General features: G+C 39.8%; 1 protein-coding gene across 4 annotated transcripts in view; it reads left to right on the top strand.

The window, feature by feature from the left end:
* TMEM245 (transmembrane protein 245) overlaps window positions 1–18,647 on the top strand; it is a 108,725-nt gene that overhangs the window by 4,830 nt on the left and 85,248 nt on the right. For all 4 annotated transcript variants that reach the window (XM_045882869.3, XM_045882870.3, XM_054509337.2 and 1 more), the window contains exons 2-3: window positions 5,230–5,347; window positions 6,993–7,094. In XM_045882869.3, the coding sequence (XP_045738825.1) occupies window positions 5,230–5,347; window positions 6,993–7,094 (220 nt within the window). The remainder of the gene's footprint in view (window positions 1–5,229; window positions 5,348–6,992; window positions 7,095–18,647) is intronic.

The following is an 18,647-nucleotide window of genomic DNA, read 5'->3' as shown; positions in this document are numbered from 1 at the left end:
TCTTTGTATCTGTTCAGCTATTTCCAAGTGGCTTGGTAATAGTTTTCCTTTGTAGTGGCTTCGGTACCTGTATTTTCCTTTTTTGCTCATTTATCCTTCTAGTTCAGTTCCTCTTCACCTCACTTTTGTGTTTCTTCAGTCTCCTAACACTCTGTCCTGCTTACAAGTAAAGACCAGTAATTTGTGGTATGAGTAATTCTTTTAAACAGTTACAAATATATTAGAATTTTGTATGGACTTAGTTCTAAACACTTAAAAAAAAAAAATCACCTGTTGCACCATGCTCACATGTGACACAGTCCTTGGGGCCCTTGGCGTCTTCCATGATGTGGAGTTGTCAAGATAAAACTGAAAAACTAATACCCACCCCTCCCCCACCCCTTTTCTTTGCTGGGAGTGTTTTGATCTTCCTCTCCCTCTTAGTTCAGACATGTTAGAAAATTTGGAGACCATTTACAGTTTTTGCAGTAGTGATAGATTTGACTTCTCCATGGCCCCTGACCCCACTGTTTCCATTTTACTTTAAAAAGAAGTATGAAGTAGGAAGAATAGTGGTTGAAAGGTGAGAAGACTGTAAATTCTATTTATTTATTTATTATTTTTTTGTAAGTAATCTCTACCCCCAACATGGGCTTGAACTGAGATCAAGAGTCGCTTGCTCGGGGCGCCTGGGTGGCTCAGTTGGTTAAGCGACTGCCTTCGGCTCAGGTCATGATCCTGGAGTCCCTGGATCGAGTCCCGCATCAGGCTCCCTGCTCGACAGGGAGTCTGCTTCTCCCTCTGACCCTCCCCGCTCTCATGCTCTCTCGCTCTCTCATTCTCGCTCTCAAATAAATAAATAAAATCTTAAAAAAAAAAAAAAAAAGTCACTTGCTCTTCTGACTAAGCCGGCCAGGCGCCCCGAGACTGTAAATTCTAAACTGAGCTCTGTCAATAACTTGTTTTGTGACCTTGGATTGACCAGGGCTCTTCTCTGAGCTACTCAACTCCAGTTATGTGAAGTGCGGGGTTGGCTTGGATGATTTCTAAGGTTCCTCGCACAGTTCCAAAGTATTTGTCAGTGCGCTCTAGAGGCTCTTAGGAAGTGCACATTAGTCAGCCAGCCAGGCCCACCCCATCCCACTTCTGAACCCTTCTCTAGGTGTGTTTCTGCTCGCCTGGCATCAGTAAGGAGAAACGTTTCCAGTGCTTAGGTTCTTTCTCAAAGACTGATCATAAAAGATTCTTGACTCTAAGTTGCCACACAGCAAAAGAGAATAGTTTTCAAATTAGAATAAAGCTGTTTTAAAGGAGGATGAAGTACCTGAAGCGAACATTGTACATTTGTGCAATTGGGATTGTACTTTTTCTGTGGTTTTATTCTCTCTGTAAGACTTAGGAAGCTGTTTTGCAAAAACCTGCAACAGAAGCAAGCCAAGTTATTTTTCTGGCTAATGGCCACATGATGATAAATACAACAGTCTAAAAAGCAAAGTCTACTAATGCATTTAATATTTTATTTAATCAGAAAAGCATATGTGGTTAATTAGCCAGATGAAAGGAAATTGGATTATTAGTTTGCGTGTAGTGCTAAATAAATGTTGCCAGTTTTTATGGGGCGTCTTATATGGTATCTGGCACACAATGGTGCTTTAAAGTGAGTATTGAATGTGTATTTTGAGAAGGATACATTGTTTTAAAGAACATAAATTTGAGAAAGTATGACCTCATATATAAACTGTGGTTCGTTGATTTATGGCTGGAAGAAAATTCATACTTGAACAGGTTTGCTCAGAGGCTAAACATAGAGACAAATAAAAAAACTTTTAAGGACACACTAGTAGGAATCCATCCTAGAAATTATGTATGAAATCTGAAAGTACAAAGCTTTACTTTTGGTCAAGTTATTTTAAAGAATATTTAGCAATTTCAAAAACTGATTCAAGTAAAACATGTTTGTTATGTAAGAATCAGTTTAAGCATCATAGAAGTCTATATGGTAAAGTGAATAATTTCTTTTTTCTGCCACCATTCCCACTGTGTAGATGTTACTATTGTTAACTGATGAATAGCCTTTTATTTTTTTTATTTTTATTTTTTTTATTTTTTTAAGATTTTATTTATTTATTTGAGAAAGAGAGAATGAGAGAGAGAAAGCACATGAGAGGGGGGAGGGTCAGAGGCAGAAGCAGGCTCCCCGCCGAGCAGGGAGCCCGATGCGGGACTCGATCCCGGGACTCCAGGATCATGACCTGAGCTGAAGGCAGTCGCTTAACCAACTGAGCCACCCAGGCGCCCCTGATGAATAGCCTTTTAAATTTATTTGTATGCTTATGTGAACATATAAAATATAGGGTTTTTGTTTTACAAAATAAAAATTGGTAACATAAATATAAAATTTTGCACCTTGCTCTTTACCATTGTATTGCAGACATCTTTCCTTGTTAGCACTTATAGATAAAATTCTTTCTTTTTAGTACTGTAGTATAAAAAACTTTTTTCCAGATGTTTTAGAATAAGTGTTCCTATCAGATTGTTGTAGCTCACAATTTGTATTAGGATAATCTGATAAATATTTTTTTAAACATTGGTAATTTGTATAATATGGCTTAATAAAAAAAATCTCAAGTGCTTACAAATGGTCATACTTTTTGAGCTAATAATATTCTGTGACTCTTTTCTGAGGAGACACTTGAGAATATTGGAAAAAAAATCCATAGCCAAAAGAGTTTTTTTTAAGTTAAAAAACATTTGCTATTTATAAATATAATAATCTTTGAAAATTCAGCACTTGAAGGAAAACAGAAAGAAGCAAATTACCCCCTGAAATCCAACCATCCAGAGATAATATTTTTTAATATTTTGGCAAGTGTATTTTCACCATTATAAATTTATACGTGTTTGCATTTATACTGTCATTGAATGTGGATATTCATCACGTCTCTGAAAGCCTGAATAATTATTCCAGTTTTTCGAGGTACCATTATTTAAAGAGTCCCTTATAAAATGACACATAGGTTATTAATTTTTTAATATTTTATGGTGCCATGGTGAACATTTTCATATCTCTCTGCACAACCTGTAGTGCTTCTGTAAACGAAGTTTAGAAGTGGAATTGGGGAGTGTATTTAATAAGTGGTTATTTTATTTTTTATTTTTATTTATGTTTTTGAAAGATTGTGAGCGGCAGTGGGGGAGGGGCAGAGGGAGAGAATCTTTTTTTTTTTTTTTTAAAGATTTTATTTATTTATTTGACAGAGAGAGAGACGGCAAGAGCAGGAACACAAGCAGGGGGAGTGGAAGAGGGAGAAGCAGGGTTCCCACGGAGCGGGGAGCCCAATGCGGGGCTCGATCCCAGGACCTTGGGATCACGACCTGATCCGAAGGCAAACACGTAATGACTGAGCCACCCAGGCGCCCAGAGGGAGAGAATCTTAAGCAGGCTCCATGCGCCCAGTGCCCAGCCTGATGACCCTGAGATCCTGAGATCACGACCTGAGCGGAAATCAAGACTCAGACGCATAACCGACTGAGCCACCCAGGCGCCCTTAATAAGTGGTTATTTTAAACTGAAATGAGGTTATCCATGAGTTTTAGGTTTACTAGGTGGAAATACGTGCTTCTCTTTAGACCATGCTTTTCCCTTAAAAAATCTGAAATATGAAGTCTTTTCTCTCCCTGTAGGTGATACTGATTCCTTATGAGTCCAGGTAAGGACGAGAAACTTACTGGAGATCAGTTTAAAAACATAGGCTCACAGTCTGAAAGGATATGTCTTTTGTGATCCTCTAGGCCAGCTTCTCACTGAGAGCAGACTCCTGCTTTGTCATCCCTGACAGCTTTTGCTCAAATAAAACATTCCATTTTTAGACAGCTGTAGTGTTAGAAAAATTTATTTTCATATTGAGCTGAAATGTGCGGCTTCCTAATTCCCACGTATTTTTCCTGCTCTCAGGACCACAGGCAATTAAGGCGAATGCCTCTCCCAGCAGACATTTTCCCAGCTATTTGAAGATAGTTATCAAATCTTGATATTTCCTCCTTTTTTCTAAGCTAAGCAGTTTTTTCTCCCCCATCTATATTTGTATCTCCTATGTTGTGATTTCTATTTCCTTTCCCAGTCTGAATTTTATTGCTGTGGTTCGATAGTGCAGACATCACTGAAACAATCATTTCCCCTGATATGAGCATTATTAATAGGCACTCATACCACTTACACTCCTGACTCACACTGAGCTGGAGATCAGCTTAGCTGTCCTCTTCCCATTCAGTACTTGTGCAGTTGAGTTTTGAATCTAAGAGCAGATTTTTGTATCTTTCTATTAAATTTAGTCTTATTTTAGTTAGGCGTTTTCTAGCTTCAGCATATTATTTTGAATCATTATAGTCATCTCAGTTTTCATTGACTATTCCCAGTTTTGTGTAATCTGGGAGTTCAATTAATAAGCCTTCTAGTCTCTTACCTGAATTACTGACTAAATGTTTCATGGGGTGGGGCTGATCACCCCTGTATGGCATACCCACTGAAGGCCACCATTTGCTGAGGATCATTTTCTATTTCAACAATTTGTAGTTGCCAAAACAGACTGTTTTTATTTTTGCTTGTGAATACCGGAGCAGCTTTTCATCTTTATTTTTTTAGCACCACCCTTCTTTCCTCTCACAGTTAAGAAAGCAGACTGTGGATCCAGATTCCTGGGTTCTAATCCTGGCTGTGTCACTTTTTAGCTATGTGACCTTGAGCAGGTCACTCCCCCGAAGTCCCAGTTTCTTTCATCTGTAAAATGGGGATGGCAATAATATTTATGTCCTGGGGTGATGAGGATTTAATGAGTTCATATATATAAAGCATTAGAACAGAGTCTGGTCTGTAGTAAGTGTTATGTAAGGGTACCATTATTATACTCAAGGTTTTGTTTTGAGCTCTCTAGCCCTACCTCAGAGTCTCTGAATTCCCAGGTTAAATTTGTGTGGTTCTGCAGGCTTGAACTGTTTTTGTTTGTTTGTTTGTTTGTTTGTTTTAAAGATTTTATTTATTTACTTGACAGAGAGAGAGACAGCGAGGGAACACGGTAGGGGGAGTGGGAGAGAAGAGGAAAACCTATACGCATGCCATTTAGCACCACCACCTTCATCTTAGCTGTGTTGTATCCACAGCTCTCATGCTATATAGATGTGTGCAGATTTTGTATAATTATATGTTTATTTTCATGTGTATATATTTACAACTGTGTCTATATTTCATTTAAGATCTGGACGTTGGTAGTTGGCTATGTGTTGACTGTTTCATTCAAGTGGAATGCAAGCACTGAACGCTACTTGCGAGCAGTTTCAATTCCTGTCTGGATTATATTGCTTTTTCATTTAGGTGGGTCCCTTTTTCTAAGAAAGTCTAGATTAAGATCAGCAGAGGCTGATCACGTGAATTCAAGTGAATTTTTTTTGTAGTGTTGTATGTTGCATTTAACATTCTTTAAAATAATCTTTAGAAATTGTTGTGCTTTAATCCTTCTTTAATCTTTAATACAAATGTTATGCTTTAACATGTCTTTTAATGATATTGAATGTTCATTTTCAAAAGGTCCTTTAAAAATAAATATATCTTAAAAAGTAGAGCACCCTTGGACTGTCATGGCCACTTCTGAGTGTCAAACTTAAGGAGGATATAGATAAGCAGTCAACTGTGTGAGCAGTAGTTACGGAACCAGAGGTGTTTACTCAGGATGAGAGAAGGGGACTGAGCTCCATGGGTGGAGGGAAGGAGGAGATAAAATATATGTTGCAAATATTTGAAGGACTATGATGTGAAAGAGTGGTTTAAACAGATCTCTGTAACCATGAGGGAGAGATGTCAGAGCAACGAGTAGCTTCAGGGAGACAAATCTGTTCAATGTCAGGACGATCTTTGTCAGCAGCTTCAAGTAATGAGTTCTCTTTACTGTTAGCTGGGTGGCTGCTAGGAGATTGCAGAGTGATTTTTTTTTTTTCAGGGACTCTTTTATCTCCAAGTCTTAAGCTTATGGAAACATCTAATAAATACAAAATTCAGTAATCTAGAGCAGTAGTTAGCCTATTTAAAGTAGTCTTTAGAGCTGCTTATTGTTAAAAACCAGAGTTTTCCATGCTTAACCTACTGAGCCACCATGACCTGAGCTGAAGGCAGATGCTTAACCTACTGAGCCACCCAGGCGCCCCAATATCTTTTTCTCTTAATGTAGGCACTTATCACTCTAAAGGTCTTTGCTTAGAGTCTGATGTGGAACAAAACATTAACAAAACATTACTTTCTAGCTTTGCTGATTTGGAATCCTAAGGAGTATGTTATATTTTAGCAAGATCCCCTGATGTCTGATGTGACTCATTTTGAATTTGGGGAAAACAGCAGAGGGAAATAGGCAGTCCAGGGGGCTCTAGATCAACTCAGGGAAATGCAAATGGCTACAGGTAGGGACGAAAAATGTTAGCATTTTTGCCCTATACACTGAGGATACACTGAAGCTTTTTGCAGTGCCCCTTTGGGCCATTTCACCCTTTCTTGAGAGATGGGAGTTCACACCCAGTGGTATTTTCAGGAAATGAAGTCGTGACTTTAGGTTCTGTGCCTGATGCAGGTCACTTTGGGGTTAAGAGAAAGGCTTGAGTTCAGGATTGTCTTAAATCCTGGTGTGCCTTAGAACAGACTTGATTCCTCAGGTGATAGAAGCCCATTCAGGGTAGGCTGGCACATACCCAGTCCTTTAGAACAGGGACCTCAGAGCAGGGCTGGATTTAACTGAGAGGAGTCCTGAACTGAGATTTCATCTGTCTTATGGCCTTTAAAAGAATTTTTTTTCCCTGTGAAATAATTTTGTTAATGACATCTATGCCAAATTGTTCTGTCAGTCTACTGAGTCTTTTTTTTTTTTAATCTAACCTTTACCTTCAGATACTGTTGCTAAGAATAAACTGAATCTTTTAAAGACAAGTGCTAGATTTTTATTTAACTAAAAATGTTAACTGTTAATAATTTTCAGCATCCCTGGCTGGCTCATGGAGAATTCCAGTGTTCCTGGTTATTGTTTTCCTGATGTCTGTGGGCACGCTGTATGAGAAACAGAATGGAAAAGAGTCTTCTGGTAAGAAATAGGGCATTCTATTAATATTACTTTAAAGAAGTATTTGAGAAAGTAGCTTTATTTAAAAAACATGCAATGATGAAAGTGCTTTAAATCTGTTTTAAAATCTATGGTATTTTCTGAACAGAAGATAAACATGTTTAAAATATTTTAGGTTTTAAGACTGTGCCCCACTCTCCCTCCTTTTTTCATTTTTTAAGGGTATAATTCATATAAAATTAACCATTAACTTTTTAAAGGTGGATTTAGTACATTTGCATTGTTGTGCAACCACTACTTCCATCTAGTTTTAGGACATTTTAAAAGGAAAGGCTGTACCCGTTAAGCAGCTAGCCATAAAGTTAGGTTATTTATTTGTATTTTTCCTTCCTTCCTTCCTTCCTTCCTTCCTTCCTTCCTTCCTCCCTCCCTCCCTCCCTCCCTCCCTCCCTCCCTCCCTCTCTCCCTCCCTCCCTTCCTCCTTCCCTTCCTTCTTTTATTTATTTATTTATTTGAGAGAGAGAGAGAGCCTGAGCAGGGGAAGGGCAGAGGGAGAAGCAGGCTCCCTGCTGACCGGGGAGCCCAATGTGCGGTCCTGGGATCATGACCTGAGCCGAAGGCAGACGCTTAACCTACTGAGCCACCCAGGTGCCCCAATATGTTTTTTCTTAATGTAGGCATTTATCACTCTAAACTGTCCTCTTAGAACTGCTTTTCCATCCCATAAATTTCATTTGTTGTGTTTTCATTTTCTTTGGGTGGAGATACTCTTTGATTTCTTCTTTGACGCATTGGTTAATCAGAATTGTATTGTTTAATTTCCACATCTTTATGAGTTTTCTAATTTTTTTGTTGCTTGTTCTTTTGGTGTCTTTTGATGTAAAAATACCATTGCCAAATTCAAGGTTGATCTTGGGTCCTGCAACTTTGCTGAATTTATTCATAAGCTTTATTAGTTTTTTGTGGCTTCTGTAGGATCATGCATATATAAGATCATGTCATCTGTGAAAAGAGATAGTTTTACTTCTTTCTAATTTGGATGCCCCCCCCCTTTTTTTTTTTGCCTGGCTGCTCTGGCTGGAACTTCCAGTACCAAGCTGAATATATCATTTTCTCCTAAAGAGTATTTTTGAAATGCCCTGGTTGCAAGTGATTTATATCCAGAAACAGTTTGTTAAAGACACCGGTCTCTAATGAGTTGTAAGGTGAGGTGTGGGGTGGCCAGATACTAACGGATCATCAGAGTGGACGTCTCCTCATCCGTCCCTGTGGAGACCGCTGTGACTGGAAAGGTGGGTCTGAGCACACACAACTTTACTGTACCTGACATTCATTCCTTCTTTCTGAGGGCTATACATGCAGTAAAAGCAAATTACTAATCGCAGCAGATTTTTCAAAAAGAATTAATTTCTCCAATATTTTGTTGTTGTTAAGTTGGAGAAATGAACAAAAAGAAAATAAAAATCATTCAAAACCCCACTGTCCACCTAAACATTAACTAGTGCCTTAAGACTTGTGTGCCTTCAGGCTTTAAAACACAAGAAAATTGGCTCATAGTGAATGTTCTCTTTTGTAATCGACATTTTAAACTTTATGTCATGAGCACCTTTCTGTGTCCGGTATACTTCTACATTATCCTCAGCCTCTTCATTTTATGCTAATCGCAAGGCTATTTGTGGTGTTTTGTACTGCTATCTCATAGTTTTTGTCTTTGTTTTTTAATTAAATTGCTCTTTGGTTATTATTTTGCTTGGAAACCTTCTCTCTCTGATAGTGGAAAATAGGAAAGATTTTATTTTGCTCTCTTTCTGGGTTTTCTTTGCTCAACCTGTCTTCCTGGTCACAATCTGTTAGACTCTGTGGTTCTGTATCAGCCCAGTAGACGTGAACTTCCTGTTTCGACAGCTATTGTGGAAAGCTTAGACCACTAAGCTTTCCACAATAGCTGTCTTGTTCCTCTTGGTAGCTTTATCTCCTCTCCCCCACCCTCCCACCCCTTTTCTGCTCATAGTGACGATTCAGATAACTCAGCTTATCCCTCACCCTTCACCCCAGGACGGTTTTCTTTTTCTTGTTCATCTGGAAAGTCCTCTCTTTCTTTTCTTTAATTTTTTTTCAAGATATATTTGACATACAGCATTGTATCAGTTTCAGGTATACAACAATGATTTGATGTTTGATCAGTACCTTGCAAAGTGATTATAAGAAGTCTAGTTAACATCTGTCACCTTATGTATGTACAAACAAGTTTTTTTTTTTCTTGTGATGAGAACTTTCTCTTTTGGCAACTCTCAAATACACAGTACAGTCTTATTAGCTTTAGACACCATGCTGTACGTGACATCTCTATGATTTATTTTGTAATGAAGTTTGTACCTTTTGATCCCCTGCACCCATTTTTTCTATCTCCTACCCCCAGCTCTGGCAACCACCAATCTATTCTCTGTATCTGTGAGCTTGGTGTGCGTTTGTGTGTGTGTGTGTGTAAGTTTCCACATATAAGTGAGATCATATGGTATTTGTCTTTTTCTGAGTTATTTCACTTAGCATAATGCCCTGAAGATCCATCCATACTGTTGCAAATGGCAAGATTTCTTCTTCCCCTCCTCCCTCCCCTCTCCCCTCCCTTCCCCTTCCTCCTCTTGTGTACACATACCACATTTTCTTTATCCATTCATCCATTGATGGACACAGGTTTTTTCCATATCTTGGCGATTGTAAGTAATGCTGTAATGTACATGGGGGCATATAAATCTTTTCCAGTTAGTGTTTTTGTTTTCTTTGGATAAATACACTGAAGTGGAATTGCTGGATCCTATGGTAGTTCTATTTTTAATTTCTTAAGGACAGTGTTCTTTTCTTGACTGCTTTTGTCCAGGGCTACGTAAATATGTTGCTGCAAGTATATGAATGATGTAGGTTAAAATGGATTTCAGATGGGTTTTCTCTTGGGTGTAAATTCTAGTCAGCTATGGGGCGCCTGGACAACACAGTCGGTTAAGCCTCCGACTCTTGGTTTTGGCTCAGGTCATGATCTCAGGGTTGTGAGATTGAGTCTTGTGGTGGCTCTGTGCTGAGCGCAGAGTCTGATAAAGTTTCTCTCACCCTCTCCCTTTGCCCCTCCCCGCCTTGCTTGTTCTCTCTCTCTCAAGTAAGTCTTAAAAAAAAATTCTAGTCAGCTGGTGATGGCAGCTGAGGGAGCTGTGCAGTTGGGATTCTAAGACCAAGTTTTGAGCTGTGGGAGAAAGAAGGCCATATTTGATTATTATCATTATTATTTTTCATGTTTGATTATTATTATCAGAGATAAACCCAGCATAGTGATGTGTTGGCATGCCAGCCAGATTTCTGGTATTTGTATTCTAGACTATTACAAGGAAGGAAATCACAGGGACACAGAATACATGTTGAGAACAGATTTGGAAATGTTGTTTTTTGTTTTGTTTTGTTTACTCTCATTCCAGTCTATTTCAGAATTTTTTTTTTTTTTTAAAGATTTATTTATTTTGGAGAGAGAGAGAGAGAGTGCAGGGAGGGGCAGAGGGAGAGGGAGAGAGAATCTCAAGCAGACTCCCCACTGAGCTCGGAGTTCTACCTGGGGCTAGATCCCAAAACCATGAGATCATCACCTGAGCCAAAACCAAGAGTCAGACACTCGACCGACTGAGCCACCCGGGCTCCCCCAGAATAGATTATTCTTGATCTAGAGTCCTTTTACAAATTTCTAGTCTAGATAATATTCATCATAAAATAAGCCTTTTAAACATTTTTTTCCCCTAAATTTCTGAGTCTTCTTGCCCCTAGAACCTTGTTTTTTAGGCATCAGAACTCAACCCATCTAGTCCATATCAGGACAGCCTTTCTCTTTTATTATAGTCAGTTCTGTCCTGAGATGTCACTCTAATATACTTAGGCCCAGGAAGGCTTAAATGCACTGCTGTGGCAATGTGTGCATTTATTCCTTATCATTTCCACTATCCCACTGGAGGATGTGTCTGATAGTCAACTGTGTAGGCATCTTTCTCTGTGTCTTCTGAGCTTTGACTCTTGCTGTTGTAGGAGTTTTTAGGGCGTATGGTTCACTGGATTCACAGGATAAATCCTTTGCATCAAAGCATGAAGGCTGTTTAGTTCCTAGATCTGGAAAACTCTTCTTGTGGATCATCGTGGAGTTAGTTTCAGTGGTTCCTTCTGAACCCAGGGGCCTTACTCAATGGTTTTCTCTTAGACCTTGGGAACTCTTACTTGGCATTTTCTGGAACTCCCAAGATAATGGAGGGAAAAAATGTTAAGTGTGTACTGTCTTTTAAAATGTACTTTTTAAATCCATAAATAATCCCCAACCCCTCCCCCCCCAAAAAAACCCTTGTAAAGTAGATATGTCCATTTTGCTGATGAAGGCATTTAATTTCAGAGTTTAAGTAACTTGCCCCCACAGGCGACTGGTAGAGCTAAGATTTAAAACTTAGGGTCCTTGACCCTGAGCCTGGTGTTCTTCCCCTTTACCAGGCTCTTTGAACAAGCATCAGTCATCCTGAAAAGGGAGTGACTGCTGATCTCTCTTGTACTCAGTTGTAGTTGTGAGCTCCTCAGTCTTACCTGTGGGCCCCATTGGCCTACCACAAGTTCAGGAACTAGCTTCTCTGCCTCCTGGATCATGTCTCATTTGGTAGAAACCTGGAATCCAGCTTCAGGGTGTGCCCTTGGCTTGTGAGGAAAGAACACTCACATTGTTAATAATAGCAACATGAGTGAGGCCCTGCTGGGCTCTTTAAACATGCTATCTTATTTAATTTTCTTAATAATCCATTGGGGTTGGTACTTATTTTATTTTATTTTATTTATTTATTTATTTATTTATTTATTTATTTGATTTATTAATTTGACAGAGAGAGACACAGTGAGAGAGGGAACATAAGCAGGGGGAGTGGGAGAGGGAGAAGCAGGTTTCCCGCTGGGCAGGGAGCCCAATGTAGGGCTCGGTCCAGGACCCTGGGGCCATGACTTGAGCTGAAGGCAGACGCCTAATGACTGAGCCACTTGGGTGCCCTTGTTGGTACTTATTTTACAGGTGAAGAAACGTAGACTCAGAAAGTCATTTACTCTGAGTAAATTTACACTTGGAAGTGCTTTTTCAAAAGCTAGGCAAACAAGCACCAGATGTACCTTTGATAACCTGGACACCCAGTCTGACAAGTAAGGGCAAGTACAGTTGGGTCTGTTCCTCCAAATATTGGTGATTGTTTATAAATGATCAGAAATACCTTGCAGGATATATGTTAAGGAAAAAAAAAAAAGAAAAAGAAGAAGGTAGCGGGAGGGGAAGAATGAAGCGGGGGAAATCGGAGGGGTAGACGAACCATGAGAGATGATGGACTCTGAAAAACAAACAGGGTTCTAGAGGGGAGGGGGGTGGGAGGATGGGTTAGCCTGGTGATGGGTATTGAGGAGGGCACGTTCTGCATGGAGCACTGGGTGTTATGCACAAACAATGAATCATGGAACACTTCATCTAGAACTAATGATGTAATGTATGGGGATTAACGTAAGAATTAAAAAAAAAAAAAAAAAAGAAATACCTTGCAGGGAAGGTATTGGGAATACCTTAGGAAGGTGTTAGGAAGGTATCAGAAATACCTAAGCAGGGAAGGCTTAGTAGTTGCCTTAATCATTTTGGGGTAACATGTAATATGAGTGAACAAGTTTGGTCCAGTTGAGCCCAAACTGGAAAAAGAAAAGGAATAAACTAAATTTCTTACTGCTCATCTGTCACTGCCCGGTCTGACACAGTCATTTAAAGAGGCCTAGAGAAGCTCTTACTGGTCCATATCCAAGCCCTTGCTATTGACCAGTAGTATAATGAAGTGATACTAGAAGCCACTGAGAGGGAGGCATATTTTCCACATTATTGATGGAAACAGAAGCCTTCTTCAAAGGGAACTTTGCATGCTGGGAGATTTTACTTGGCCTGTGGTAGAGCCCCCTTCCAGTAAGCATCCTTGGATGTATTTCTGGCATCTGCCACTATCGCTGTCAATGAGCACTAAGTAGATGGAATATCTCCTTATTTAGACTGTTCTCGAAATGTATCATCCTCTGAGTATTAGAAACACTGTTCTGCCCGTTGTTGCGCTAGCCGTGTTAACAGATACTGTCCAAACATGTGATTGGTGTCTTACGTGCCAGACCATGAGTTTCCATCCCCTGGTGCTAGGCTGCTAATGTTAGTGTCCTGCTTGTTTGGCCTTGTGTTAGGTCCCTGTTATTTGGGCCTCCACTTGACGCTGGCCCTGTCCCTGGGTAGATTGATACTTGAAACCTTGGATGTTCTTTCCTTGTTTGGTTTATAGTTCTGAGGTCCCAAGATTATGTGCCCTTGTCTGTGTGCCTATTTTTAGCTGGGGTTTCTTTTCGAGTACTGTGACTTTGCCTAGATTCTCTGTCCTGGCGTTCTTTTGTTTTTAGTTCATCATTTCTGCCAGAACCCTTGGGGTTTTTCAAGTGATGATTTCACTAAAGCGGAAATCATTAAAGTGCCTGTTTGATGAATAAGAGCAGTCATCAGATCTTACATCCATAATTTTCAGGTACTCTGGATTTTCCCTGTGTGCTACTCTTTTCATTCCTTTGCAACGTTTCAGGCACTCTAAAAATTTGTCGAATTGTTTGTGTATCAACGAGGATGATATTGCATAGTTTTCATTGATTTAACTATGATTCACTGAATATTTACTGCATTATTTTAGTGACATCAGCAAGTTGGAGAGTCTTTAAGCGATAATTGTGAAGGTTTAATTTACTAGTCTTTTCCTTGAGTCTGTCAGTGCCTACTGGATGCAAGATATTTTGCATAACTCTGTGGGGAGATCTAAAAATGTGGCTAAGGGCATAAGATCTAGGAAAATGGCTATACAATGAAGTAGAAAGGGGATGAGAAGCACAGACAAATACTACAGGAGTGCTAGTGGCTTATGCTCATAGTTTATACTATCAAAGCCAATGGTTTTGAAATAGCTAACATTTATTGGGCAAGCCCTTCATACCAGGCATTGTTCTGATTATTTCATATGTATTGTTTCACTTAAATGTCACATGAAATAGGATTTTATATAAGTCCCATACATGAGGATTTTAAGTAACTTGCCCATGGCCGTCTAGCTAGTAAGGAATAGACCTGGGATTTGAACCTGGACGGTCTTGTTTCCGCCCCTGTGCTCCCAGCCACTGGGTTGCATGGATTGTACTGCCTGGGTGCCTAGTAAGTATGAGATGCTCCGTTCTCCCTCTGCATCCTTGCATCTTTTCGCTCTTCTCATTGTACCGTACGTCCTGGCCTTATTGGACTTCTTAGAGTTCTTTGAACAGGACACTCTGCTTTTCCTTGCCTTTGTGTCTTTACACCTGCTTTTTTTGTCTTTTGGGAAACCTTTTCTCCCTCTGCCTTCTGAGATACCAGCCTCTTCCTCTCCAAGACAGACTTGCTGTGTCTTTTTTTTTTTTTTTAATCTGGATAACATATTTAAATGGATTTAAAGAGTGGCATCTTTTACCATTCTTGTCAGGTAGCACCTTTGGAAGTCCTTCCCTGACCTCCCAAGCATGGATTAGGTTTCCATTTTCTGTGCTCCTCAAATATGCTACACTTGTGTTTACATTAGCTCCTAATGTACTGAATCATAACTGATCATCTAAATATCAGACTGAGCTTGGGACTTGGCTCTCAGCCTCTTATCACCTGTTTGGTGAATGAGGATTTAATGGGAGTTGAGAAATATAAGTCAAACTGCAGCTGAACTGAAAATCCATAATTTTTTTTTTTTTAAAGATTTTATTTATTTATTTGAGAGAGAGAGAATGAGAAAGAGAGAGCACATGAGAGGGGGGAGGGTCAGAGGGAGAAGCAGACCCCCCGCCGAGCAAGGAGCCTGATATGGGACTCGATCCCGGTACTCCAGGACCACGACCCGAGCCGAAGGCAGTCGCCCAACCAACTGAGCCACCCAGGCACCCTGAAAATCCATAATTAAGGAGCTGTAACATCATTACTGTGGAGCGACTTAATACAAGGGACTTATTTTTCAGAATCTCTCAAAGATGAGTCACTATTTGATTAAATTACTTGTGAAGAGGCGGGTTTAGTAATTTAGGACCCTTGACTAGTCTTTAATCTTACATAAGGGAGAATACTTTGTTTGCATTCTGACTGGGGGTCTTTTTCTGTCTCTGCTGTGCTGTCCCAGGCCATTAGTCATCAGGCATTCCCATCCTCTTTCTCGAGTGGAGCCTAAGAAACCTCTCTTGGGTGCACAGAAAGCTAAGTCCTGTCTTGTCTCCGGTGTAATCAGTTTTTGAAAATTCTGTCTGGAAGTCTAAAAAAGCATGTTAATATGTTCAGATCTTCCTCCGTTTCCCCTCCATGGTTGTCAATATGGTATTCCCTTGTGGTTATCTGTATAACCATAATCTGGAAACTTGGGGCTTACCTTTGACCCTTAATCTCTTTCATTTCCTTCATGGGTTCATCATCACGTCTGGTCCACTTTGACTACTCCCTGCCTCTTCAGTGCGGCCACTTTTCCGACATCTCCCCTGCTAGCTGCTGCAGACCACGCTGTCATCATGTCTTGCCTGTAGTATTGCCGTTAACTTCTGTCCCTGTACCCATTCTTGGTCCCCTCCAATCTGCTCTTGACCAGACAGCAAGAGTCATCTTTTTATATCTCAAAACTGTTCATTTATTTATAAACCAGGCGGCTGGGTGTGCTCCTGAAGGGGCAACATGAGAGATCCTTGCAGTGATGAACCTGCCCTGTATCTTGTGTCCATGATGATAATCCTGATCACAGTATTGTGCCTCAATGTTGCAAGATGTTACCACTAGGGGAAACTGCGTAAAGGGTAGACAAGATCTCTCTGTCCTCATTTCTTAAAATTGCATGTAAAGCTACAATTATCTCAACATTTCAGTAGAAATATTATTACCCTGTTTAAAATTCTTCACTACTTTCCTACTCCTTTCAGAATAAAGCCTAAAGTACTTACTTTGATCTTCTGTGACGTGCATCATCTGACTCACCATGTCCAGCCTGGTTTATTAGATACCGGTTTCCTGCTAGCTGTGATCCGGACACACTGACCTTCTTACACTATCTTTAACATGCTAGTGTCTTCGCTTACAGCCTTCCTACTCACTTCCTTCTGCCCAAAATACTGTTCTTTACATTCTCTTGATGAATTCCTTCTCATCCTTTGTATATCAGCTTCATTTTCTTTTCTTTTTTTGGCATTTTATTTTATTTTAATTTAAATTCAATTTAATTAACTTAGTGTATTATTAGTTTCAGTGGTAGAATTTAGTGATTCATCAGTTGCATATAACACCCAATGCTCATTCCATCAAGTGCTCTCCTTAATGCCCATCACCCAGATACCCTCCCCCATCTCCCCTCTAGCAACCGTCAGCGTGTTTCCTGTGGTTAAGAGTTTCTTATGGTTTGTCTCCCTCTCTGTTTTTGTCTTATTTTTCCTTCCCTTCCCCTGTGTTCATCTCTTTTGTTTCTTAAATTCCACATATGAGTGAAATCATGTATTTGTCTTTCTCTGACTTATTTTGCTTAGCATAATACCCTCTAGTTCTGTCTACATCATTGCAAATGGCAAGATTTCATTCTTTTTGATGGCTGAGTAATCTTCTTCTGTGTGTGCGTGTGTATGTATACACACACTATATATATATATCCCACCTCTTCTTTATCCATTCATCTGTTGATGGACATTTGGGCTCTTTCCGTATTTTGGCTATTGTGGACATTTCTGCTATAAACATTGGGGTGCATGTGCCCCTTCAAATCACTGTGTTTGTATCCTTTGGGTAACTACCTAATAATGCAATAGCTGGGTCCTACAGTAGCTCTCTTTTTTTTTTTAAAGATTTATTTATTTGAGAGAGCGAGAATGAGAGTGAGAGAGAACATTAGAGGGGGAAGGGTTAGAGGGAGAAGCAGGCTCCTTGCTGAGCAGGGAGCCCGATGCAGGACTCGATCCGGGGACTCCAGGATCATGACCTGAGCCGAAGGCAGTGGCTTAACCAACTGAGCCACCCAGGCGCCCCAGTAGCTCTATTTTTAACTTTTCCAGAGTGGCTGCACCAGTCTGCATTGCCACCAGCAGTGTAAGATGGTTCTTCTTTCTCCGCATCCTCACCAACATCTGTCGTTTCCTGACTTGTTAATTTGAGCCATTCTGACTGGTGTGAGGTGGTATCTCATTGTGGTTTTGATTTGCATTTCCCTGATGCTGAGTGATGTGGAGCATTTTTTCATGTGTCTGTTGGCCATTTGTATGTTGTCTTTGGAGAAATGTCCATGTCTTCTGCCCATTTCTTGACTGGATTATTTGTTTTCTGGGTGTAAGTTCTTTATAGATTTTGGATACTAGCCCTTTATCTGATAAGACATTTGCAAATATCTTCTCCCATTCCATAGATTGCCTTTTAGGCTTTTTTTTTTTTTTTGCCTTTTAGTTTTGTCAACTATTTCCTTTGCTGTGCAAAAGCTTTTTATCTTGATGAAGTCCTAGTAGTTCATTTTTGCTTTTGTTTCCCTTGCCTTTGGTGATGTGTCTAGCAAGAAATTGCTGCAGCCGAGGTCAAAAAGGTTGCTGCCCATGTTCTCCTCTGGGATTTTGATGGATTCTTGTCTCACATTTAGGTCTTTCATCCATTTTGAGTATATTTTTGTGTATGGTGTAAGGAAATGGTCCAGTTTCATTCTTCTCCATGTGGCTGTCCCAATTTTCCCAACACCATTTGTTGAAGAGACTGTCTTTTTTCCATTGGATATCCTTTCTGCTCCGTTGAAGATTAGTTGACCATAGAGTTGAGGGTCCATTTCTGGGTTCTCTATTCTGTTCCATTGATCTCTGTGTCTGTTTTTGTGCCAGTACCATACTGTCTTGATGATTATAGCTTTGTAATATAGCTTGAAATCTGGAATTGTGATGCCTCCAGTTTTGATTTTCTTTTTCAACATTCCTTTGGCTATTTGGGGTCTTTTTTGGTTTCATACAAATTTTAGGGTTCTTCGTTCCAGCTCTGTGAAAAGAGTTGATGGTATTTTGATAGAGATTGCATTGAATGTGTAGATTGCTCTGGGTAGCATAGACATTTTAACAATATTTGTTCTTCCAATCCGTGGGCATGGAATGTTTTTCCATTTCTTTTTGTATTCCTCAATTTCTTTCATGAGTGTTCTATACAGAGTACAGATCCTTTACCTCGTTGGGTAGGTGTATTCCTAGGTATCTTACGGTTTTTGGTGCAATTGTAAATGGGGTCAATTCCTTGAATTCTCTTTCTTCTGCCTCATTGTTAGTGTATAGAAATGCGACTAACTTCTGTGCATTGATTTTATATCCTGTGACTTTGCTGATTTCCTGTATCAGTTCTGGCAATTTTTTGGTGGAGTCCTTTGGGTTTTCTACATAGAGAATCATGTCATCTGTGAGTGAGAGTTTGACTTCTTCTTTGCCAATTTGTATGCCTTTTATTTTTTTTTGTTGTCTGATTCTCAGCTT

Source organism: Mirounga angustirostris, unplaced genomic scaffold (assembly GCF_029215605.1).
Source record: "Mirounga angustirostris isolate CCGP_5_RB_7025 unplaced genomic scaffold, mMirAng1.0.hap1 SCAF_15, whole genome shotgun sequence".
NCBI classification, from domain to species: Eukaryota; Metazoa; Chordata; class Mammalia; order Carnivora; family Phocidae; genus Mirounga; species Mirounga angustirostris.
The sequence above is the reverse complement of the archived record's forward strand: the minus strand, read 5'-3'. Positions and strand labels throughout refer to the sequence as shown.